The sequence below is a fragment of the Agrilus planipennis genome, unplaced genomic scaffold (genome assembly GCF_000699045.2).
Source record: "Agrilus planipennis isolate EAB-ADULT unplaced genomic scaffold, Apla_2.0 scaffold25, whole genome shotgun sequence".
Lineage (NCBI taxonomy): Eukaryota > Metazoa > Arthropoda > Insecta > Coleoptera > Buprestidae > Agrilus > Agrilus planipennis.
Genome location: NW_020439112.1, coordinates 692,790 through 716,180, shown reverse-complemented (window position 1 = coordinate 716,180; position 23,391 = coordinate 692,790). Strand labels below are relative to the sequence as shown.

At 31.4% G+C, this 23,391-nt stretch overlaps 5 protein-coding genes across 7 annotated transcripts; 4 read left to right on the top strand and 1 right to left on the bottom strand.

The window, feature by feature from the left end:
• Positions 1-199: 199 nt before the first annotated feature.
• On the top strand, positions 200-5,566 carry LOC108739657 (methionine--tRNA ligase, cytoplasmic). The gene is made up of 15 exons (XM_018473660.2): positions 200-459; positions 527-801; positions 859-1,002; positions 1,066-1,304; positions 1,358-1,474; positions 1,539-1,742; positions 1,832-2,114; positions 2,180-2,344; positions 2,466-2,685; positions 2,843-3,056; positions 3,124-3,360; positions 3,470-3,613; positions 3,679-3,874; positions 4,807-5,022; positions 5,246-5,566. Exons 1-15 carry the CDS (start codon positions 351-353, stop codon positions 5,399-5,401), a joined length of 2,919 nt encoding a protein of 972 aa, XP_018329162.1. The 5' UTR covers positions 200-350; the 3' UTR covers positions 5,402-5,566.
• A 134-nt stretch (positions 5,567-5,700) lies between these two features.
• Positions 5,701-10,485, bottom strand: LOC108739583. 2 transcript variants are annotated; one of them, XM_018473563.1, is made up of 4 exons: positions 9,501-10,485; positions 6,342-7,010; positions 6,024-6,157; positions 5,701-5,914 (listed from the first exon to the last, which is right to left on the bottom strand). In XM_018473563.1, exons 2-4 carry the CDS (start codon positions 7,008-7,010, stop codon positions 5,749-5,751), a joined length of 969 nt encoding a protein of 322 aa, XP_018329065.1. In that variant the 5' UTR covers positions 9,501-10,485; the 3' UTR covers positions 5,701-5,748. The 2 variants fall into 2 exon arrangements, with proteins under 2 accessions (XP_018329065.1, XP_018329072.1); XM_018473570.1 differs by lacking the exon at positions 9,501-10,485 and adding an exon at positions 7,297-7,304.
• Positions 7,481-14,671, top strand: LOC108739575 (abhydrolase domain-containing protein 2). The gene is made up of 6 exons (XM_018473550.2): positions 7,481-7,798; positions 10,492-10,664; positions 11,556-11,723; positions 12,333-12,519; positions 13,339-13,688; positions 13,832-14,671. Exons 1-6 carry the CDS (start codon positions 7,644-7,646, stop codon positions 14,014-14,016), a joined length of 1,218 nt encoding a protein of 405 aa, XP_018329052.1. The 5' UTR covers positions 7,481-7,643; the 3' UTR covers positions 14,017-14,671.
• A 545-nt stretch (positions 14,672-15,216) lies between these two features.
• On the top strand, positions 15,217-19,197 carry LOC108739757 (vacuolar protein sorting-associated protein 35). The gene is made up of 8 exons (XM_018473812.1): positions 15,217-15,374; positions 15,477-15,675; positions 15,746-15,961; positions 16,015-16,346; positions 17,065-17,290; positions 17,359-17,555; positions 17,618-18,028; positions 18,100-19,197. The coding sequence occupies exons 1-8, from the start codon at positions 15,372-15,374 to the stop codon at positions 18,937-18,939; spliced, it is 2,424 nt and encodes an 807-aa protein (XP_018329314.1). The 5' UTR covers positions 15,217-15,371; the 3' UTR covers positions 18,940-19,197.
• Positions 19,198-19,762: 565 nt separating this feature from the next.
• On the top strand, positions 19,763-22,653 carry LOC112905365 (dual specificity protein phosphatase CDC14C-like). 2 transcript variants are annotated; one of them, XM_025977608.1, is made up of 5 exons: positions 19,763-20,388; positions 20,557-20,883; positions 21,055-21,184; positions 21,246-21,424; positions 21,664-22,652. In XM_025977608.1, the coding sequence occupies exons 1-5, from the start codon at positions 19,994-19,996 to the stop codon at positions 22,448-22,450; spliced, it is 1,818 nt and encodes a 605-aa protein (XP_025833393.1). In that variant the 5' UTR covers positions 19,763-19,993; the 3' UTR covers positions 22,451-22,652. The 2 variants fall into 2 exon arrangements, with proteins under 2 accessions (XP_025833393.1, XP_025833394.1); XM_025977609.1 differs by having other exon boundaries at positions 20,308-20,399; positions 21,664-22,653.
• The last annotated feature ends 738 nt before the right edge of the window (positions 22,654-23,391 follow it).

Here is a 23,391-nt window from a genome sequence, read left to right as displayed (position 1 = left end):
AAGAATTTTAAAAATAAGCTTTTTATATTTTTAATGTACATATGTAGACGCATTGACTTATGACCCAGTAACCGAGTGACCAATATTTTAAATAAGAGTGAGAGAGAAATAACCGATTGTACTCTTCTATCTAATCTTAATATGTCTGTCTATGATATTTTGCATGGACCAGGTATTTTTGTTCTTGCACTGACAGAATGACATTTGACAAATTAAGATTAATTGATATTTTGTTACCTAACCACAAAAAACACGTGCAGTGGTTTCTATTTAGTGCATTTTACCCATACGTAAAGTGTTTTGCCTTTTAAAGTGTAGTAATTGATTATTAAATAATACCTTTTTTTAAAATGGTTCTTACAGTTTACACAAATGAAACGAATCCATCGACATTAAAAATACTTGTTGCAGCTAATTTTTCTAAAGCTGAAGTAAATCTAAAGATAGTTTCTTCACAAGGTAGATGATAAAGTTTATATCTGATTCTATTAGTATTTATAGTTAATTTGTTTATTGCGTTTTTTAGAACGTGAATTGCAACAACCGAGACATTTGCCCTATTTAGAATTAGAAGATTCTTGTAATTTATTTATCCCTAATGCTGCTGCAAAATTTTTGTTTCCATCAAAAGATAATGAAGAAGTGTTTGTTAATGAATGGCTGGAATGGGAATCTTCAGTACTGTCGCCAAATATTGCTCTTCTATTTGGCTTTCCTGTGAAAATAGAAGACAGAAAAGAAGGATTAAAAAGACACCTTCATTACCTAAATGATGCAATTAGAGATTTTTCAACATCACAAGTAAGAATTATTTAAAAATAAAGTTATGATACGTAGTTTATAAATTTTTGTTTCTAGAAACAAATTATTGTATCTGATGTTGTAATTTGGTCCACTTTATATCCATTTTACAAAGATACTGATCTTAGCAAAGAATATCTACCTGAATTAGATGATTTAAATACTTGGATTAAAAAATTAGAACAAATGGAAGAATTTCAGGTGAGCAATTGGTTTTTTTTGTTTTAAATATATTACTATTGGAATGTTATGTTATTTCTTTAGAAAGCTGTAAATGGTTATGAAGTAAAACCAGGACAACCATCTTATCAAGTTCTACTTAATAGTTCTAAGTATTTGTCTCCTGTTAATTTAGCAATATGTCCACCATGCCCATCAAGACCATCAATTCAAACACAAACAAGTATAGAAAGTGTCAGTGTGGATGATATTAGTAAAGCAAAGGAATCATGGCTGAAGGGCTCTGCTAATTTATCTAAACCAAAGAGTGATATAATACCAGTGTAAGTTATTGCAATAACAGGTTGATTTCATTTTGTAAACTCATTTTTTGCAGATTACCTAAACCAGGTGAAAAAAATGTTCTTATAACTTCTGCTTTACCTTATGTAAACAATGTTCCTCATTTGGGTAATATTATTGGGTGTGTGTTGTCTGCTGATGTCTTTGCTAGGTAAATCATAATTCATTTTACATCCTCAAAATGAATAATGGAAAGTTTTATATTTTAAAAATAGGTATTGCCGATTATGTAATTATAACACACTGTTTATATGTGGGACTGATGAATATGGAACTGCTACTGAAACCAAAGCTTTAGAAGAAGGTTTAACGCCCCAACAAATTTGTGACAAATATTTTGAAGTACATAATTCAATTTATAGATGGTTTAACATTGGGTTTGATTATTTTGGCAGGACAACTACACCTCAGCAGACTATGTAAGTATTTATCAAACTTGTACTGACAACTAGTTTTTAATATGTGAAGTATAATTGCCTAATAATTTTGAAACAATCTTCTTTTTTAGATTAGTGCAAGAAATGTTTCAAATTTTGAATAAGAATGGTTTTATGTTTACGGAAACTGTAGATCAGTTATTATGTCAGAAATGTAACAGATATTTAGCAGACCGTTTTGTAGAAGGGGGCTGCCCTCATCTTGGTTGTTTATATGAAGACGCAAGGGGAGATCAATGTGATGGTTGTGGAAAACTAGTCAATGCTACTGAATTAAGAAATCCCCGGTGCAAAGTTTGCGGGACAACACCGGTTATAAGGAGTTCGAATCAGTTCTTTTTCGATCTACCGAAAGTACGTTATTTTACAAACTTCATCTTAAACTAAAACGACTTTTATGTTATTTTATTATTTTAAAGTTAGAGCCACTTTTACTCTGCTGGATGAAGCAATCTTCAACTGGTTGGTCAAGCAATGCTCGAATTATTGGTAATTCTTGGTTGAAAGAAGGACTTAAGCCCCGGTGTATTACCAGAGACCTGAAGTGGGGTGTTCCTGTACCACTAGAAGGTTTTAGAGACAAGGTATTGTTTATAAGAAAAACTAATGCTCAATATAATTAGCATTTAGGAAGTATTTATTAAAAAGAATTTTTTGTGTATTCTTGTAAATGTTTAAAGTGATATTTCGTTGAAATGTTTACAGGTATTTTATGTATGGTTTGATGCTGTTTTGGGGTATATATCCATAACTCAACGATATACGAAAGAGTGGGCCAAATGGTGGAAACCTGAAAAAGGTACTGAAGTCAAACTGTACCAATTTATGGCAAAAGATAACGTACCATTCCACGCGGTTATTTTCCCTGCAATCCTTAAAGGTGTGAATGATGGTTTTATTACTGTGTCACATATAATGGCTACAGGTAAGAGAAAATTCAATATATGTATATGAAACATAAACTTCACTAATAGTGTATAGGCACTTACCTGCATCAGATTAATATTAATTAAAAAAAAATTACTTTAAAATGTGTTTTAGATCATGTAAATAGTATAGCATTAAGTTTTGTATGATTTTAGAATATTTAAATTATGAAGATGGAAAATTTTCAAAGTCGAGAGGCATTGGTGTGTTTGGAAACGATGCCCAAAATACAGGAATTCCTAGTGACGTGTGGAGATTTTATTTGCTATATGTAAGACCAGAATCTCAAGATTCCAGCTTTTCGTGGGCCGATCTCGTTACTAAAAACAACTCCGAATTGCTTAACAATTTGGGAAATTTCATTAACAGGTATTGATTGATTTCCCTAAAAATTAATTTCAGTTAAATAAATCCGGATTTAAAACGTGTTTTTTAGGGCATTGGTATTTGCAGAGAAGTTTTTCGACAGTCACATTCCCAACATGAATCTTTTAGAAGATGATTTTATCTTATTGGCTCAGTGTACAAAAGAATTGCAAGCTTATGTGGTCTCTTTAGAAAATGGAAAGCTTAGGGATGGAATTAGGCACATTTTATCTATATCTCGATATGGAAATCAGTACATGCAATCCATGCAACCCTGGGTACTAGTTAAAGGAACTTCTGAAGACAAGTGAGTTCTTCAAAGATTGAATATTTTGATTAATGAATATTTTGTGCGTTATTTCAAAAATATGTTGCATTTCCCTCTTCAATGTGTTTCTTATTTATTCTCTTTTTAGGGAAAGGGCTGGAACTGTTGTGGGAGTTTGTTGTAATTTAGTTTGTTTACTTGCAACATTGCTGTTCCCTTACATGCCAGAGACAGGCAGGACAATAAGGAATCAATTGAACGCCCCCAACGAGACCTTTGCCTTAACATCTCTGTAAATTATTACTCTTGTAATGATTAATTAATATGTATATGCTAAGGTATATTTTTATTTTACAGTCATCCTGAAATAGTACAGCTTCTTCCCTCGGGTCATAAATTAGGAAAGCCAGTACCTCTTTTTGCCAAAATCGAACTATCTCGTGTTGAGGAGTTAAAAACACAATTTTCAGGAAAACAAGCCGATAGTAATGGAGCTAGTAAAAAAGAAGACAACTTAAGTGTTACAGAACTTGAAGAAGCAATCAAGAAACAGGTAATTTAATTTTTTTATCTCTATTTCTTGAATATCCGAATACTATAAAAAGTTTTCGAAATCGTTATATGTAGCTGACAATTTACGTATATGAACTTTCGCACTCGAGTGGTTTTATTAATTCAAAGGTTGCCGCCAAAATTAATGTAAAAACAACAAACAAATGTAAAAGTTTTTGGCAATTGTTATTTTTTGTTTTTAACCTAAAATAAAATCGTTTTTGCAACGTGACTGTCTGCCATAAATCCTTTCAAAAAATGAATACCGTGCAGATAGATTTTATTTTGGAGTTATTTTTGCTTTGTGTGAAAGATGCGATGAAAAAACTTGAAGAAGTTAGTTACGGAATTAGAAATGGAACGATAGTAATACCGAATCCTGTTGCAAAAAAACAAATTAATAATATCGTGGCTATTACCTTGTTTTATATCAGAACAAGAAGGAACGATAGGAACGGAGTATCTAGAGTTTTGCGATTTTTGAAAGTCTACTCCTTCATACACAAGGTCGTACAGTTAGTCGAAAAGTTCCGGAGACGAAAACCTGGAGATTAAAGCAGATTTGATACTCATATTAGCTATAAGTCTGAGTATTTTCATAATGCGACAATTTCTTCATTAAATATGTAGTAATAATAAAACTGTGCAATAAATAATATGTCTGTAAAAACATCGAACAATAAAATTCATTTTACCGTGTAATGTTAGATATGACTTTTCAGAAAGAATAGCGGCAAATTGTATATTTGGAGTAAACGTGTAGTAAGGGTCAATATATTTTATTGTTTATATTTTTTGAAAGACAAATTCATAATCGGTAATTTACTGACTTATAATTTTTACGTGAAAATTGTGTCAAAGTAGTAAAACTTATTGATATTGTTATAACCATATGATCAAATATCTGATTTTAATTTTTCTTTTTCGACATAGGGTGATAAAGTCCGAAATTTGAAAGCTAGTGGGGTTGAGAAAGCTGTATGGCAACCTGAGGTTAACATTTTACTCGACTTGAAAAAGAAACTGGAAATTGCCCAAAAAGGAACAAACATTAAGCAAAGTTCTGTAAAAATACTTAATGAGAATGGTGTGCTACCATGTGCCAGTCCAGAAGAAATAAAAAAATTAGAAGAACGAGTTCAAAAACAGGTAAATCTTCAAACAGTACACTATTTTAACGTTTAAAAAAAAGATTATAGTCGAGTAAATATGGGTGAACCCCACTGATGCTGTAGATCACATATTTTTTTGTATAACTTATTTTTACTGGAATTGAAACTGAACTGGAAAAATATAGGATCTGCAGTATTGGGGAGAGATCATCATGGTTTTTCGGATTCTGCGTTTTTAATAGAACTTTTAAATGAATTAGGGTGACCACGTAAGGCAATTAAAATCAAGTGGTTCTCCAAAAAGTGAATGGCAACCGCAAGTAAACATTCTTCTTCAGTTAAAAGCCAGATTAGCAGCCGCTTTAGGAGCGCCCCCTGCAAAGCCCGATGGAAAAGGAAAAAAATCAAAGAATTGAGTGTTGCTTGCTTTCAATCCTGCTACAAAATTTTACTCCATATAAGCTCAGTATTGAATTAAATATGAATAGTGATGTAATAATCGCCGTCAAGTGTTTTATATATTTGGGTTTAAATGAATTTATTTATTTAATTTATTGAAATAAGTGTATTTTTTATTCCAGGAAAAATAGAAATTTTGAAAGGTAATACTGTTTAATTTAATTTTTGGGAATAATACCTTTATGAAGAGTGAGAAAAGATCCCCAGTTAAATCAAATAATTTTTTAACATTTGATAAAATCTATTTCGCTTAGAATTAGTTAACAAAAAAAATATAAAACAATGCAGTGAAAGCCTGGATGATTTAGGATGAACCTCCAAAAAATCTTAAAATTTTCATCATGGTTTTTCCAGAATATGGACAAAGTATGTAATACCTTTCGCAAAGAGTGATACTTTTTGTGGTTTCTCCATATTTAAGAGCTTCCCTTAGCTGTTTACTTGCCCAATCCTCCTTTTTCGTTGCAATTCTAAAATTATAATAATTGTAATTTGTAATGAATGTTGAACATTTCAACCTTTAAAAAATATTTTTTTTATCTTTCATAGGAGTTTGAGGCATTTTATAAAATTGCATACCTCACTATATTTAAAATACTTTCTTCATCGATTTCCAACTCTTTTTCTGAGGTGGCGGCCAACTGGCATATTAAACTCCTCGCACAACTTGCTGGATCCCTGCTTAATACTTTTTCCCAGTTTATTTCGGGATACTTGGAAGAAAGAAAATACATTGTTAATAAACTGGAAATTAATTTCAAAAGCCTCCCGCAGCTAAATATTTTGTTTATAAGTACAATATTATTTTATTCGTAAAATAGTGCAATTTTTGGTCTACAATAGCCTTTGCTTTAAATTATTCAAAGATAGATAAAATTATGTTGATCATCTCCTTACATTAAATGTAGATGACGAGTCACTTATGGCACTGTTTGAACTTTCTGAATATTCTTTGCTTTCAGAGGGTACAGATCTTTTTGTAAGAACATATCCAGCTGAATGGTCTCCAGATGTTCCCACAGTGAAACCCCAATTTTGGTTTTTCGCTATAAATTCTTTAGAATCACTTTTGGTTGAATAAGAAGAGAGTCCCTTGTTGTTATCCTTAAACTCCTCGGTCTCTCCTCCAAAATGTCCTCCATACAATGCACCAATAGGAGCTCTATATTCTCCAATACTTTTATCAAAATCCCTGTTAAAATCATTCAAATCGCAATATGTCGAGAGACCGTCTGCGCAAAGAGTTTTCCTTACGTCGTCTCTCCTCTGGGAGGCTTGTCGGAATGGACTTCCACTCGCCAAAGTGTCTGCTATTGTTTTACCTATGTTGTTTCTTATATTACGATAAATTGGGTTGCTAGCGATCGTGTTAAGAATGGCTCGTCCCGGCCCTTGTCCATTTTGGATTTGCTGGTAAATTTTTTGAAAATCTTGGGCTAACGTGTGGAGCATGTAAAGTCCCGCCAGTCCCAAAACAGCCAAAATCGTAACACGTACAATGTGATGGGTGGCACGGGTTAATCCTATTACCATAACCACCGAAACCCATCGTTTAAATTTTACCATCTAAAAANTATGATGCCTTTAAAGTTAAAAAAATACTGTAAATACTAATGTAGCAAATAATCGAAACAATTTACAATAAGAAAAATAAATACTGAATTAAAGTTAATTAGTCTAGATTCTAGATTTCCAGAATATTTTCTAAGCCACTATTCAAAATATATGTGTGTATAAATTTATTTAAATATTAGTAAAATTGCAATATAATAATTTAAGTAAATACGTTAATGGTATAAAAAACATTAAGAATTAAGTGTTTTCTTTAAATAAATATTATGTATTGTTATACCAGATGTAAAACTAATCCAGTTATTGTTTTAAAAGGCTGTTGGGAATTTAATTTTTAAATTACTTGGTATATTTATAAGTAGTGGCGCAATTGCTAATTTTCCGAGAATTGTTGGTTGCATATCTATTTTCTCTAATCTTAAAAATGTCATGTGTTAGATTTTGCAAATACGACTGGGTCAGGCAAACCGCCTTACACGCTTTTACAGTATATAGAAGGTGCCGGCTGAGAGTGGCTGTGATGTGTTATGATATGAAAGATAATTAAAATTTGGTCAAATTAACAGAAATATTAGTGATTGCGAAGTGTTGCTTCTGGAAAGTTGCATTGGGCGCCCAGTCGCCATAATGTCTACGGCACTTTTTGCTGTGATAGCTGTTATTTTGTGTATATTATTTAGATTTTTGAATGTATATAGCACACCCCAAGTTCCAGCCATTACATGTCCGGATAAAACCTTTTTGGATACCGTTTTGAAAATTTCCCCGCTTATCCAAGAACCGTAAGTAATTTAGTAAAATACCACAATTAACCCTTTCTATCAACCTACTTTGCAAAAAAAACTATTATGATTAGGGTCATGCACCTTGTGCATGCTGTTGTGATTTTGCTCTTATTTTGACATGTCAACATGAAAGATTTAAAACAATATTTTCTTTAAAATATTGCAATTGCCTGTATAGTACTGCGTAATATTAATTTATATCTACCATTTATTTTCTAGAACCTACCATTTTCTGATGTACTTGCACTTACATCCTCCCTTTTTAGTTTATATCTTTACAAAAGTATTATACAAAAGAGTTTAGTTTTTCATTATTAGAAATAGTTCTGTTGTGCTCTTGTTTGTGTCAGACATAGGTACTTATTCTGATTCAATTGTAAGTACATACTTGTTTTACAGTTAAATCTAATAAGTTGTTTAAAAATATCGGTATGTATTAGTACAAAAAATTAGTCACGAAATTGCACAAAATAATTCATTATTATTAATGATTACATAGATGTGGAGTTTTAGTAATTTTGCAATATTTGTTTAACATATAAAAATAAATATAGGATTGTCAGTCAAAATGTCAATCAATTTTATCTACTAGATGGGTGCAAATCTTCAAATTGTTTTTTTCGTTGCATAATATGCAAAGTAATGTTTATTATAAAATATATGGTGTAAAGTGTGTTAGATGTACGCTTTTAAATTAATGGGGGAAGCAACTTATGCATCAGAATTTGTATTTATATATTTTATGTAGGGACATCTTCAATAGTTTGGAAAAGATGAACTGCGCCCCTTTTTTATTTACAATTATTCCTTCTAAACTTATCAAACAGAACAGTTTGCGCCAAGATGTTTACTTGATAGGGCAGAGGTTATTTTGTAATCAAATTTGGTTTTATAATACACAGCACCTACAATCTGAGAAGAAATGCTATTGTAATTTTGTAAAATGTAATTAATAGAAAATTGAATTTTTAATCAGAATTACACGTATAATCTAAATTATTTCATTTTCATTTTCTGAATTCTGAGTTGTTGAAAACAAAATTTATCTAAATAACAGATAAGTCGGATTAAATAGTTTGTTTTGTTAATTTGTTTAATTTCTGAAGTTTGTTTTTACAGTTTCAATTCCAAATTATCCTTACAATTGGTAAATTAGTTGACATCTTTTATCATCTCATATTCACCTACTTGTGGTCTGATATTAAAACATTCCATTGTGATCAAGGTCGATTTGTACAGCTACTAATGATATACATAATTACATTTTCACCGTCAGTATCGATTGTAATCAGTAATATTACAATGACTCATTATTTCTATGTATGTATATGCTGATTCACTCACAAATCTTTAAAATTATGGAGTGATATCATAACTTACATAAACATACAAAATAGAATCCTCATGAAATTTAACAAAACAAACATGTTTAATTGCAAATTAAACAAAAAGGCATTAAATTATTGATATAAGGAGATAAATCCAAAATTTTCGGTAAATATAGTAGATAAACCAACTACATTACATTTTGGTGTTTTATCAAAAATTTACATAGATGAGTCAAAAATTTCATGAATAAAAAATTTTAAAAACCTAACAAAACAAGGTCGGTACGTCTAATGTATTATACTGATTATGTAAATTGGTAGATATAATTAACAGCCATGCAAAAAAACTAGAAGTAATTTATTTCTCCTACCTAACATTTAAAGTGTTGGAAATTGCAAGAACTGGTTTTAACGTATTTAAAGTTTTTTCTAGAAGAATCTACTTTGATTTTCTTGAAAGAAATCTTTGTCATAACGACTCTTTTTGTTGCTAAAAAAAGATCGTTTCCATCATCATGTTCTAGAACAATGAACAACCTATTCAATTTAATAATAGGTACATGTGTGATTTGCTTGACCATCTTACCATTTCTGAATACGTAGTAGATACTTACATAAGTATTTTGTATGTCGTACAATTTAAACTAATTGTAAGATAAACTAAACGTTGATAATATCTTATCGATAATAAGTAGCTTGTAAAGTTAAAATAATTTTTGTATGACAAAATTCTAAATAATTTCTATTTGAAATAAGGATCTTGAAGGACACGCTCTTCGTTAACATTTCAATTTTAATTGTTTTCTGTTGTGTTGAATTGAATATTATAATATTATTATGCAAATCCATGACCTTTTAGTAGAATTAACTTTTACTCAATCAGTTTTTTGTACATTACAACATGCAGAAATAGTTAATTGTTTATGTGCGCATTTTATACTGCATTTAAAAACTTTACAATTAATATCACTTGAAGTAAAATAAAGAACTAAATGTTTGAATTATTCAGTATCCAGTTGTTTTTCCAATAAGTTTCTTTGCACTGTATTAAAAATCGAAAAAAGAATAAATTGTGTGGAAAGAAAATTACCCAAATTAGATATGTATCTATGTATTACTTAGTGTTTTTTTATGAGCTCAAATTGTACCTAAAATGACCAATTTATTCTATCATAAAAAATTAAAGAATACCTTCGATCAATAATGAATACAGTGGCTCTTTTACGACTTACCGTTAAAAAGAAAAATAACACTTACTTACCTATCTAAGGGATTAATGAATAGATTTTTGATATACCGGGTGGACAGAAACAAAATTTCAGATACCTGTGTGAATAATTATTATGATTTATTTTTTTTAAGGTACATTCCAACGCGATTGTGGGGTTTTAGTGGTCACGTACAAACAATAATCCACAGTATTATTGGTCGGGTGAGATGTCCATGGCCGTTGGGCGAAAGGGTGTATCTCACCCTTCGGGATGGTACCACACTTACATTCGACATGTACCAGCCCTTAGAAAACAGTTTTGAAGGTAATTTTCCCAATATTTCATAAATCAAAAGTATTTTTAAATTTTCCAATGATCACACTGTGCATATACAAGAGGTCCCACCACAGCCAGATGGGTTTGTCGTCTTACTGTATAAAAGTATTTTTGAAAAGAATTTTAGGCTGCAATGAGGCACCCTGTATATTCTGAGAATAAATATATATATATTTTTTATGTGCTTTATTAGGAAGTACAGATGTACCCACTTCGAAAATAAATAATCAACTGACATGAAATATTGTGTAATTTGCAATTCCTTAAATTGTAAGATAATAAAATAACACCTATAGTATGGAGATATGAAGATAATTATCTGTAACTATTACGTAATGTCATTTATGTACCTTAATTGAAAGATAATAGTACACTTCAGTTACACATGCCTTGGTAAATGTAAAACTAATTAAAAAAATGTGTTTTTATTATAAATCTAAATAATACTTTTAATGTTCTTGTTTCATTTTGTAATTATTGCTGTTGCTTTAAATATGTCCATGTAAAAGAAGCTACAGTAATTTTCTGACGTCAATGTATATTACGATGTATTTTTTTGCCAATTGTCTTTTGAATACATACAAACCAATATTATTATAGGCATTATTAATAACGTGTAGTGCATTATTTGGCAACCAATAGCACATTTTTAAAATGTAATTTTGTTATTATTCATGCTCGTCATAAATTGGATTAGATTACAATTTTATTTTGGAATTTTAATGTAAACTTACCGAGAATGATATGTATTTATTTAGAGTAAGAAAATTATCTTCAATTTCTAAGGATACTAGAATTAAAAAAAAAAAATGTATTTGGCTTAAAATGTTAGCATAAAATTGAGCGAAAAGTAATATTTTTAATTATGAATTTTTTTAGATGATGTGACTATTGCCATTTGCCCCGGTATCGGCAATACATCAGAGAGTGTCTACATTCGGACATTCGTCCACTGGGCCCAGTGCCATGGCTATAGATGTTCGGTACTGAACCATGTTGGAGCACTTCAAAGTGTTCCAGTTACTTCACCAAGAATTTTCAGTTATGGTTTGTATATTATGAATTTATTGAGTTAAGAAATTAAATACACACAAAGACACTCGATAGTGTGAACATCGCATAACGGAAACCCCGCATAATGTGAACAGCATATTAATTATAATTCACTGTATACCGTGAACAAACTAAACATTCGCTTGTAGAAACGAATGTCTAGTGACATTAAATCCGCTATATATTTGATACTTCTCCAGTTTTATTAGTTGGAGAGATGTAGTTTTATTTGTATATTCACTTTACAATTAGATAGGTGTGTAATTCGTTGTTGTAGTAGTTATGTTGTTTGGATTCTGCAAACTCTAACAGTTTTTTTTTCTAATTCTTTATTTAACCAGAAACAAACAAGAAGTTCTGATGTTTGTGGCAAAAAAATGGTATTTCATTAGCGTTTTATGTATTTGTTTCTGTCTTTTAATGGATGTGTATTTGTGATTTTCATTCGAATGTATGTTTATTCTGTTAATTGTAGATGTTTATTACACAATAAATGTAACATTCGTTAACGTGAACAAATGTGGACAGCTGTTACTTTTTTTTTTCGGTTCATACTATCAAGTGTAAAATCAGTAAAAATGATGAATAACTGAATTATTTTAGGCCATACACATGATTTTAATGAGATGGTTCATCAAATATCCGAAAGGCATCCGAACACTAAAATAGTATGCGTTGGATTCAGTTTGGGTGGTAATTTGGTCACTAAATACCTTGGCGAACCTGACCGTAACAGACCTCCCCATGTCGTTGGTGGAATTTCAGTATGCCAGGGTTACGACGCTTTGAAGTGAGTGCATCTTTTTCAATTACATCAATTAGTTATTTGATATATGTATGTTTGTAAAGTGCGTCTAAGGAAGAAGTTCAGTTGATATGTAAAACATTTTGGTTCATTACCTATTCAAATTTTTGAATGATATCAACTCAAAAGAAAGAAATAAGAAAACCAATGTTCATCATCAAGTTATATGTCGTCAATGATCTAAATACATTTTTGACTATTTCCTTTGCTTAAATGTAACTTTAATGGGTTTATCAGTAGTAGAAGATAATATCGAAGTTGTTTTTGTTTAAATTAAAGGTAATAGGTGGCATTCGATTTATTAAAGTCCTTAATCAGGCAGCTGACATAGGCGCCTCCATTCCGTGCAAAATTAGTATAAGTTTGTTTCACGGCACCCCAACGCCTGCAAAAAGGTAAATTCTGTAAGATATGCTATTCACCCCCCCAAAATTTCAGATAGCTTGTGGTATTTGGAAACGAAAAATTTTACATTTCCTTTAAATGTGTACATTACATTAATCTATCCCAAACGGTGAGGAGTTTTATCATTTCTCAATTGATCCTCGATCATTTAATGCTTTATTAACAATGTTGTTTTTCAGAATATACGTAAGTATGTGTTATGTTTTGTATCCTTCTAACATTTACAAAATGCGTCTTATATTATTTTTTGATAGTTAGTGTGTAGTTAATACTTTTTTTGAACCAAAAAAAGTACAACTAGTTTATTTAGCCTAGAAGCGTAAGTGGGGGTGAATAATTAAAATTCAAAGAGGGGCTCATAAGGTTAGTAGTTTTAAAAAAAGATTTATAAAATTTCAGGGGTACGAAGCTGCTCCTTAACTGGCAAAACTTTAGACGTTTCTACCTGTACATAATGACCGAGAACATGAAGAATATAATTTTGAGACATAGACACGTTCTATTATCGGAGGACGTGAAACGTCGTTTGAAGCTGAACGAGACGGACATTTTGGCTGCAGCCACTCTCCCCGAATTGGATGATGCTTACACGAAACGGGTTCATAATTTTAAGACAGTTAGCGAATTGTACAGCTGGAGTTCCAGTCTCTATTATGTGCAAAATATAGAAGTCCCCATGATATTTATAAATTCAAAAGACGATCCAATCGTTCATGAATGTCTCTGCGAACCGATCAAATCTATTGCTAGTAAGTGTTTAAAGTACTTTATGTAGTTAGTAGTAGTCTTTAGATTCTTATCTCCAAATAGGCTAATAGACTAAAAGATCATTCATTTTTAAAATTTTTTTCAAAATTATTTTTTAATGTTGTTTCCTTGTTCATAATTACAGAAGATAAAAAGAATTTCCTCTTTATGGAACTTGCACATGGAGGTCACCTGGGTTTTTACGAAGGCGGTCTAATTTATCCGAATCCAGTTACCTGGCTCGACAGGGCTCTGGTTGCCCTGGTTGGCAGCCTAATATTGCAACATCATGACTCGGCAAAGAAAATGAGGGCGACCGAGTCATTTTAGGCCTTTTCATTCATAACAGTAGAGTTTAATCTCTCTTTTTTACCATTCACATTGTTTTTTTTTTTAATTAATTATTTAACGCACAACAGGCCAACGATAACCAATTGCCGATGTCGATTGCTTTGGTGCTTATTTTTTGTGACTTAAAAAAAAAGATGTCGTCGATGTTCTTTTAAACGTTTATTTTCAGTGCAATTTATGGAATAACTTTTTTCTATTGATCTAGTCAATGATTAACCTTTGATGATAATGATGATAAGGGAACTATCGTGTAGATCTTATAAAAATGTCTTATGAACATACGTATGTCGTTAAGTCGCAATATGTGACGCAACGCGACAAGTAAACGAAAATGTGTTTAAAGAAATTATCTATCAATCGAACGAGCGTTTTCAGTGATGATTGATGCCTTTAAGTTATTGATTTTGCGCTATTCGACACGTTGCTAACTATTAATTATATATTTATTGTGGACCAATGTTTTTCCTTTTTCTATCTTTTGTATGTACGTTTACTTTCGATAATTCGTTGTGTGAGTAATGTACAAGAACAGATTGTTCTGTTGTTGTTGTTTATACTAGCAGCTTTAAAATGTTAACTAAAAGCGTATATAATAACGAAAAATTTATTGCTAACAATAAACTCTCTAAATGTATCTTTTTGTTTTTCTGTAATTAAAAGGTTTGCAGTTTAAAATGAGTAACGTTTTCTATACAGTTTATTTGAAAAATACAATATTGTATACAAATGTTAAATGTTAAACAGTTTGTTAAAGTTGGTAAAATGTCGTGTATGCATTAGTTTGCGATTTCGTTTAAAAGGCATTTTGAGTTTACTTGATGGTTTGGTTGAAAATATCCTTACACTATTAGCCATGTGGATAGTACCACGATGATGTTTTTTGATGCTTTGGGAATATACCTTTTATTTGATACCACTCAATCTACCATAAGAAAGTAGGGGATTCCCGTTAGAGAAATATAATATTTTGAATTTCCTGGTTGCTTGTAGTTTTTAAATGCACCATAATAATTTAACATAATTAAAAGTAGTATCTTTTGTACGGTTATACAAGCTTAATTTAAATAATACGATTATTTATTTATCGACCATCGTTACCCTAGCCATTATTATATTATACCTGCATTGTAAACACCAAAAGGTAAATTAACTTATATATCTATGGTAATTAACCTTGTCTATGGTGATTAACAATTTTAGGTTAAAACTAAAAAATACAGATAGATAATAATACATAATTTTTTAAAAACTAGGTGGTAAATACTAGGAACGATTCAAAAATAGGCGCTATTAATATTAGAAAAATTTACTCTAAGTTGGTGCATTGATTCAGAATGGTAAACACAACTTTTAACCCCTTACATTATACATATTTTGGAAATAGAGAATCTTTATATTTACAGTAATTTTTCATTCATTTAATAATATTTATCTTTTAGCCTTCTACTCAACAAATTTCACCCGTTGAAGAACAAGAGAAATTACTAGATGAAGCACTTGGTGTAGTTAAAGTTCAAGCTTTCCAAATGAAAAGATGTTTAGATAAAATGAAGCTTATGGATGCTCTGAAACATGCTAGTGCTATGTTAACAGAACTAAGAACTTCTCTGTTGTCTCCTAAAAGCTACTATGAACTTTGTCAGTATATTATTTTTTATGTTTTATATGTATTTTCGTTGAATTATATTTACAACATTGGAACTTGTAGATATGGCAATCACAGATGAATTGCGGCACATGGAGTTATATCTTTTGGATGAGTTTCAAAAAGGCCGGAAAGTCACTGATTTGTATGAGTTGGTACAATATGCTGGTAATATTGTTCCTCGATTGTATCTTCTTATAACTGTTGGAATAGTTTATATAAAGTCAAATCCACAACTGAAACGTGATATTTTAAAGGATTTGGTGGAAATGTGCAGAGGTAACATACGAAATTTCGTCAGTACAGTATTACATTAAACAATTCATTTGTAGGGGTACAACATCCCTTGCGAGGACTATTTTTAAGGAACTATCTGCTTCAGTGTACAAGAAATGTACTTCCAGATGTACCTGAGGAAGAATCCAACTTAGCTGAAGGAAATGTTCGAGACTCTATAGATTTTGTTTTGATGAATTTTGCAGAAATGAACAAACTTTGGGTTCGAATGCAACACCAGGGACACTCCAGAGAAAGACAACACAGAGAGAAAGAACGTGAAGAATTAAGAATATTAGTTGGTACAAATTTGGTCAGACTGAGTCAGCTTGAGTCAGTTAATTTGGAAAAGTATCAAAAAATTGTGTTACCAGGAATTTTAGAACAGGTATTATTAAGAAAAATTATTAATAGTTATTGCAAGGATGCAACTCTCTTTTTCAAAAAAATTGTCTTGTATCAATTATGCATTTCTTCCCTTTTTTGACCAAATTTGCCTTTCTAAAAGTTAAAATATCAAATATTATTCATCTGTTGAGGGCATATATAAGAAAATTTTCTTTGCAAAAATTATATTAACAACAAATTAAAAGCCTATTGTTATTGTATTTTATATTATTGATACTTTTTAATTTTCAAAAAAAGGGAATAGCATCTCTCTTATTGTAGAGTAAAAATTTGTTGTGTTGTTTCCACTTTTAAAAGAATTATAAAGTTTTATTGAACGTAATTTACCGTGAACATACCATGGTGGATTAAAAAGTAATTGCCGTTTCTATTGTTTCATAAAAGTATATAATAATATTGTTTTACTTATCAGTAAAACAGCATACACTTTTGTGTTTTCAATTTATTAGTCTCTACGAGTTCGGGTATTTCGCTAAAGATAGTTTCTTCTTTTTAATATAAATTTTAATTAATTATTTTTGCAAAAACGGGAAATGTATGCAATCGTTGTACGCAGTATGGAAATACTGTTGCACATGAAACTGTTTTTGTTTCCGAAAGTGCGAAGAAAGTAAAAGACAATGAAATAGCTGTAGAAATGGTGGACGCCCTTTTATTCAAGAAGTTGTTTAGTGTTTATATAACATTTATTTTCGTAGGTGGTTAGTTGTAAAGACTCCATCGCGCAGGAATATTTGATGGAGTGTATAATACAAGTTTTCCCTGATGAATTCCATTTACAAACCCTTAATCCTTTTCTTAAATCATGTGCCGAGTTGGAACCAGGGGTAAAAGTCAAAAATATCGTCATCAGTCTTATGGAGAGATTGGCTACATTCAGTCAACGTTGTGAAGGAGCTCCACCAAATAATATAGGAGATAGTGGTAAAGATATCTGTCGAGTATAAATTTGGGATTGTTTTGTTCATTTAATTTTATTTATTTTTTTGTAGATTACCCTCCAGGGATTCCTTCAAATGTTCAGTTGTTTGAAATATTCTCAGACCAAGTGGCTTCCATCATAGCAAATAGGCAGGATCTTCCCTCAGAAGATATGATATCACTTCAAGTAGCTCTAGTAAATTTGGCCCATAAATGTTACCCTAAAAGGGTCGACTACGTCGATAAAGTCATGCTTAACAGTGTTGAGGTAATCACTGATTGAATATATTACTACAGATTGATTCATAAACGTGTACTGTTAATTTTCAGGTTTTCCAACGTTTGGGCCTTGAAAAGGTCGAGTCTAATTCGTCAGTGGGAAAAGAATTACAGAAACTTCTAAAACTACCCGTCGACAATTATAATAATTTGTTGACCTTACTAAAACTGAAACATTATCCAGCGTTGCTGCAACACTTGGATTTCTATGGCAGGAAATATCTAAGCATATACATCTTGAGTAATGCTCTGGAGCACGAAACGGTTATACCAACGCAGGAGCAAGTGGAACAAGCTCTGACTTTGTTAACGACTGTCATTTCTGATCAGAGTGACCAGCCAAAGATTGAAGTGGATCTAGAGGAATTGGCAGAAGAGCAAAGCCTTCTTGCACGTCTCGTTCACCAGTTTATGTCGGACATTCCAGATCAACAGTATTTAATTCTTACAAGTGCAAGAAAGGTAATTACTTTCTGTTACAAGATATGTATAAATTGAATTGATGCTATTTTTTTAATTTCCTGTTGCAATAGGCTTTAGCTACCGGTGGTGCACTTCGTGTAAAGCATACATTACCACCTTTGATTTTCCAAGCATATCAATTGGCTTATAAGTACAAAGAGATCAAGTCAGAAGACGAAGTTTGGGAGAAGAAATGTCAGAAAATTTTTCAGTTTTGTCATGCCACAATTACTGCCCTTGTAAAGGCCGAATTGGCAGAGCTTCCTCTTCGTCTTTTTCTTCAGGGAGCTTTGGCAATTGATCAGATCGGCTTCGACAACCACGAGACGGTCGCCTATGAATTTCTTTCTCAAGCTTTTTCATTGTATGAAGACGAAATTTCTGATTCGAAAGCTCAACTAGCTGCTATTACGCTGATAGTGGGTACATTGGAACAAATTAGCTGTTTTTCCGAAGAAAATTCTGAGCCCCTTCGGACGCAATGTGCCCTTGCTGCTAGCAAATTGTTAAAGAAACCGGATCAGTGTAGAGGAGTTGCAACCTGTTCTCATTTGTTCTGGAGTGGAAAGAGTTTGGCAACGAACAAGGAAGAAGTTCACGATGGTAAAAAAGTAGTCGACTGTCTAAAGAAGGGTCTTAGAATTGCTAAACAATGCATGGATATTGGTGTTCAAGTACAATTATTTGTCGAGCTCTTGAATCATTACATTTATTTCTACGAAAAAGGTAACGATCAAATTACTGTACAAGTTTTAAATCAAGTTATTGCCAAGATTAAAGAAGAACTTCCGAACTTGGAGAGCTCAGATGAAGCGGAACAAATAACGAAACATTTTAATAACACATTGGAACATCTGAAGCTTTCGATAAACAGTTCTGAAAGCGTTTCGTACGAAGGTCTTGAATTTTAATTGTTAATTGCTATATTAATAATATTCCACTACGAAAGCCTATATTTATGCTTATTTTAGACAAATATAATTCATCTTGCAAATATAATAATTGTGGTTTCTTAATTTTAATGATAAGAAATCGGTCATTTATTGACTTTAGGTTAAATAAATTATAAAAGTTATGATTTTATAACTGAGTAGATTTATGTATTTATGAAATTTATTGTTCTTATTGATGTAACTTTTGTAATAAAAAAAACTTTTAACTTCGTTTTATCATGGGTGTTGTATAATATTTATTTCTATTTTCTTTATAGGAAATTTATTAATTATTTCTTTGTTTAATTATTATTTTCTTTGCTTGTTTAAAGATCAGATATTTTTTATTTGATATGTATCATTGAAATTTAAAGGGGCATATTGTTATCTATTATAATAGGTATTTTAAAAGCAATTTGGAAGTGATGTATATGTATCATGTATCAAATTAAAGGTCTTGGTATTGTACATTTATTAAAAAAAGAGTGCGTGATGATTGGTGGCACGGCTCACGCGTGCATGCGTGAGGATAGATTCATTTTTGCGTGAAAAAGTTCGAGCTTTTCGTGAATATTAGGTAGGTACATATGGTCGTGAGTTGTCTCAAATTAAAGGTGCTTGTGTCTGTTTGTTGAGAAAGATGAAAATTATTGCTCGCTTGCCACATTGGCGACCCTGATTCGATTCCCGACCGATGCAATACCTTTTTTTTAGTTAATATTATTTTATTTACTATTAAAATTTAATCTGGGGTTTTAGTTGTATTGAGTAAAGAATTTTCAGTTAGCTTTGAAATTTTGAAGTTGACTTTTCAGTTCAAACAAAATGAGGTCAATCATTTTTTGGTGTTTTCAAAATTGATAAGATGCATAAAGTTCTGCATAAGAGTGTATACTTCTTAATATCGCTAGCCATAAATTATACGTTGCACATTTTGATTTATTTAGCCCTTTGTGACAGGGGAGATAAACCTTGTTACCTATTTCCTTAAGTAGATCGAGATAAATATATTAATTATCACGACCGTAGTAACATGGATGGTTTCTATTATCATGGAGACATAGAATATATAACGGAGATACTTAAAAATCGTTTGTACTTTGCAGTACTCGAAAAAAGCGAAAGTATTGAACTCCAGAGCTCATTGGAAACATTTTATTTTTGTACTGATAGCGAATACGTTTATTTGAATTTTTATCACGACTTTGGCCCTTTAAATATTTCATGTCTTTTCAAATATTGCTACAAACTTAATCAGTTACTAAAGAACCCGATCCAAGGAATCCAGCGATTTGTACATTATTCGTCGAAAGATCCCAACAAAAAAACGAATGCAAGCTTTTTGATTGGCAGTTATGCGATACTTTATCTAAATATGGACCCTAAAGAAGTTTATCAAAGGCTCTATAGCGCTGGAGGAACTTTCAAGTAAACGTTTTGTAAATATTACAAACAACTCAATTTTTTTTATAGTTAATGACTATTTAATGTTTGTACCACGGCATCCCAAACGATTTTGATGTTATAATCGTAGTATTTTTTAAAAATAACGTAAAAAAAGAAACATTGCCGGCAAATTTGATTTGAAAATTTTAGGCCTTTCGTGGATGCTTCACAGGGTCCATCTCCGTATACCATTTCGATAATGGACTGCTTTAGAGCGATTAAGAAGTGCTCTTCGTTGAATTTTTTTAATTTTGACGACTTTAGTGTTGCGGAGTATGACAATCACGATAAACTTGTGAATGGTGATATGAATTGGCTGGTACCTCTAAAATTTTTGGCGTTTATAGGACCAACGGAAATCGAAAGTACAGCAGACTGTTTCAACGGCCACAATCCTAGCTTTTACATAAATTATTTCATTACTAATGATGTAAGAACGGTTATTCGGTTAAATAACAGGGTTTATAACGAGTCAGCGTAAGTTTTAATTTTAAATATATTTGATAAACTAAAGTCCAAATACAAGGAAGACGGAAAAATTTATTAGAATATGTGTTTCTTCTTCCTGAAATTGAAATTATTTCCTTCCTTGATGGTTATTACAAGAGATTTTAATAATGATAATAATTAAGTTTAAGACCGTTTTAGTTTTACTAAAGCTGGTATTGAGCACTACGACTTGTTTTTCCCTGACGGTACCATTCCCCCAAAGCATATTTTGTTGAAATTTTTGGACATTGCCGAACATGCACCCGCTTCTATAGCAGTGCATTGTAAGGTAAAATCGAACGATTTTTTTGTTATTTTTACAAAACGAGAACTTTCTTCGTTTCAATTAGGCCGGATTGGGCAGGACCGGATCTCTGATAGGAGCCTATATCATTAAACACTATCATCTAACGGCTAGAGAAGCAATTTCCTGGATGCGCATTTGTCGTCCTGGGTCCGTTATAGGGCCCCAACAAGATTGGCTCGAAAAAATTGAAAAATGGCTTTGGAAACAGGGTAGTCACTACAGGTAAAGGAACAATTTTAAAAGCTCTATCTCATTTATATGTTATTAGATTTTTGTACTTTTGAAATTGTATTTGGTACGAATTTGTTTAGAAATCGTCATTTTTTATCTTAAAAACTAAATTTCGTTACAGTTTTAAATCTTATTCGAGTTTTTTCAATCAAAAAAATTTCTGTGAAAACCCTTGATACAAATTTTCTTTACTTGGGTATTAAAATTGTATTTGGTACGAATTTGTTTAGAAATCGTCATTTTGGAGACGGTGACAAAATACCCTTTCACAAATATGGCATCTACAGTATAAAGTGGATGAACGAGCGCGATAAAGGCCTCCGAGACGCAAAAAAAGACACGGCTAAAAGGAGAAGCGTTTGCGACGAAGTGAACCAAATGTCCACTCAAAACAAGGTCTTCGCCCAGAAGCAGAGCATTGAAAGGAAAAAAATGTTATTGAACCAAAAAGAAGAAGAATTGAGGCGTCTTTCGAATCTGTTATACAAGGTCCAAACGAAGCAGAAAACGAGAAGGAAAGGTGATGACGAATTCGCAACGAACCCCTCAGCTTCCCCAGTCGATATTGACAACAGACTAAGAAGAAGTAAAACAGCGGCAGTTAAAAGAGGAGACAGGGAGATGGACGTACCGTTGGAATACATGGGACAACTTAAACGCAGGATTACCACCGCGATAACTAATCGAAACTCTGCCCAAAATCAGATATATTCTTTTGAGCAAATCCCCATGACGCCATTGTGCAGCTCCATGAAGACAGGACGAAGACGCGACTATCCTGATGGACATAAAAAACATGCAACACAAGGTGATAAGTTGAACGATATCAAAATTAAAAGGTTTATCGAGAGAATAGGATCGGCGAAATCCAGCGGCAGACCACAACAAGTTGATGTAGGAATGGAAAGGAGAGAATTTTCCACAATGGATAACAAGAAACCTGGTAAAATTGCCAGTAATTTACTGAAGAAACTACCCATCATCCAACGTTCTAGACGAAGTGATATGATTGCTTGAAGAAATTATAAATCCGAAAAAATTTAAGTAATAGAAAGAAAAAATAATTTTTGATTCTTATCAAGTGCAGTAATAGGTATTACAATGTTTTACTTATGCATATTAAAGAAATTATCAATTTAAGTATCAAAATTTGAATGTAACTTATAAAGTTGTTGCGAAGAACAAATGTACACATGACATTTAAAATATATTTTTATACTAAAATTTGTCTTCTTAGGTCTTCTATAATGTTGAGAGTACAGTTTTTATTATTGTGATTATTATTTATACATTTTTGATGTGGAATGCAAAGTTGCAAATAAATCTGTATTCTTCAGTCATGATAAATTTTATGTGTTCATTACGTTTCTGTTTAAATTTACTTCCACTTTGTCCTATGTAGATAACTCGTGCGCTTTGAGTTACAGTACTTGAACATTGCCCACTGTTGTAGTTTGATTTTTATATTTTTTTTTTTGGTTTGAATCCGAAGTGGTCTTTTTTGTAAATAAAATTTGTCTGTTACACTTTTTAATTAAGATAAGCAGTTTTAAAGAAATTAATAAGTGTTTTTTTTTTGAAAATGACACCTATACATATACAAGTAAGAAACTATGCCCAATAGTTAAGTATGATGAACTTTAAACTTTTCCTTATCGACCCAAAGTGTGTTTGATACTAGCGACTGTTTATTTATATTATGTTTGTACACAAAAATATAAAATTTATAACAAATTTTTGTTGACAAGTCCAGATGTCATATAAACAAAAATAGTTATTTTACGAACGATAAGGACATAAATACGAAATGAAATTAATTATAACAGAAAATCTTAACGTTATTTAGCGCAAATGTAATAAAATTCTATAGCAGTTTTTTATTTTATTCAAAAATTTTTGAAGGACCTACATATAAGTTATTAACATCTTCCAAGTGCGCGCTACTTTTATAATAATGA

What these genes read in the sequence shown, in the direction of transcription:
- LOC108739575 (XM_018473550.2), top strand. Translation starts at nt 7,644, where the DNA reads ATGTCTACGGCACTTTTTGCTGTGATAGCTGTTATTTTGTGTATATTA. An exon ending in TCCCCGCTTATCCAAGAACC is followed by an intron (nt 7,799 to 10,491) that starts GTAAGTAATTTA and finishes ATTTTTTTTAAG; the next exon opens with GTACATTCCAACGCGATTGT. An exon ending in ACCGATCAAATCTATTGCTA is followed by an intron (nt 13,689 to 13,831) that starts GTAAGTGTTTAA and finishes TCATAATTACAG; the next exon opens with AAGATAAAAAGAATTTCCTC.
- LOC108739583 (XM_018473563.1), bottom strand. Translation starts at nt 7,010, where the DNA reads ATGGTAAAATTTAAACGATGGGTTTCGGTGGTTATGGTAATAGGATTA. An exon ending in ACTCGTCATCTACATTTAAT is followed by an intron (nt 6,158 to 6,341) that starts GTAAGGAGATGA and finishes CTTTCTTCCAAG; the next exon opens with TATCCCGAAATAAACTGGGA. An exon ending in AGTATTTTAAATATAGTGAG is followed by an intron (nt 5,915 to 6,023) that starts GTATGCAATTTT and finishes TTATAATTTTAG; the next exon opens with AATTGCAACGAAAAAGGAGG.
- LOC108739657 (XM_018473660.2), top strand. Translation starts at nt 351, where the DNA reads ATGGTTCTTACAGTTTACACAAATGAAACGAATCCATCGACATTAAAA. An exon ending in TTGGGAAATTTCATTAACAG is followed by an intron (nt 3,057 to 3,123) that starts GTATTGATTGAT and finishes CGTGTTTTTTAG; the next exon opens with GGCATTGGTATTTGCAGAGA. An exon ending in AAGAAGCAATCAAGAAACAG is followed by an intron (nt 3,875 to 4,806) that starts GTAATTTAATTT and finishes TTTTCGACATAG; the next exon opens with GGTGATAAAGTCCGAAATTT.
- LOC112905365 (XM_025977608.1), top strand. Translation starts at nt 19,994, where the DNA reads ATGGATGGTTTCTATTATCATGGAGACATAGAATATATAACGGAGATA. An exon ending in AGGGTTTATAACGAGTCAGC is followed by an intron (nt 20,884 to 21,054) that starts GTAAGTTTTAAT and finishes AGACCGTTTTAG; the next exon opens with TTTTACTAAAGCTGGTATTG. An exon ending in CTATAGCAGTGCATTGTAAG is followed by an intron (nt 21,185 to 21,245) that starts GTAAAATCGAAC and finishes CGTTTCAATTAG; the next exon opens with GCCGGATTGGGCAGGACCGG.
- LOC108739757 (XM_018473812.1), top strand. An exon ending in TCATGCTTAACAGTGTTGAG is followed by an intron (nt 17,556 to 17,617) that starts GTAATCACTGAT and finishes GTTAATTTTCAG; the next exon opens with GTTTTCCAACGTTTGGGCCT. An exon ending in TTCTTACAAGTGCAAGAAAG is followed by an intron (nt 18,029 to 18,099) that starts GTAATTACTTTC and finishes CTGTTGCAATAG; the next exon opens with GCTTTAGCTACCGGTGGTGC.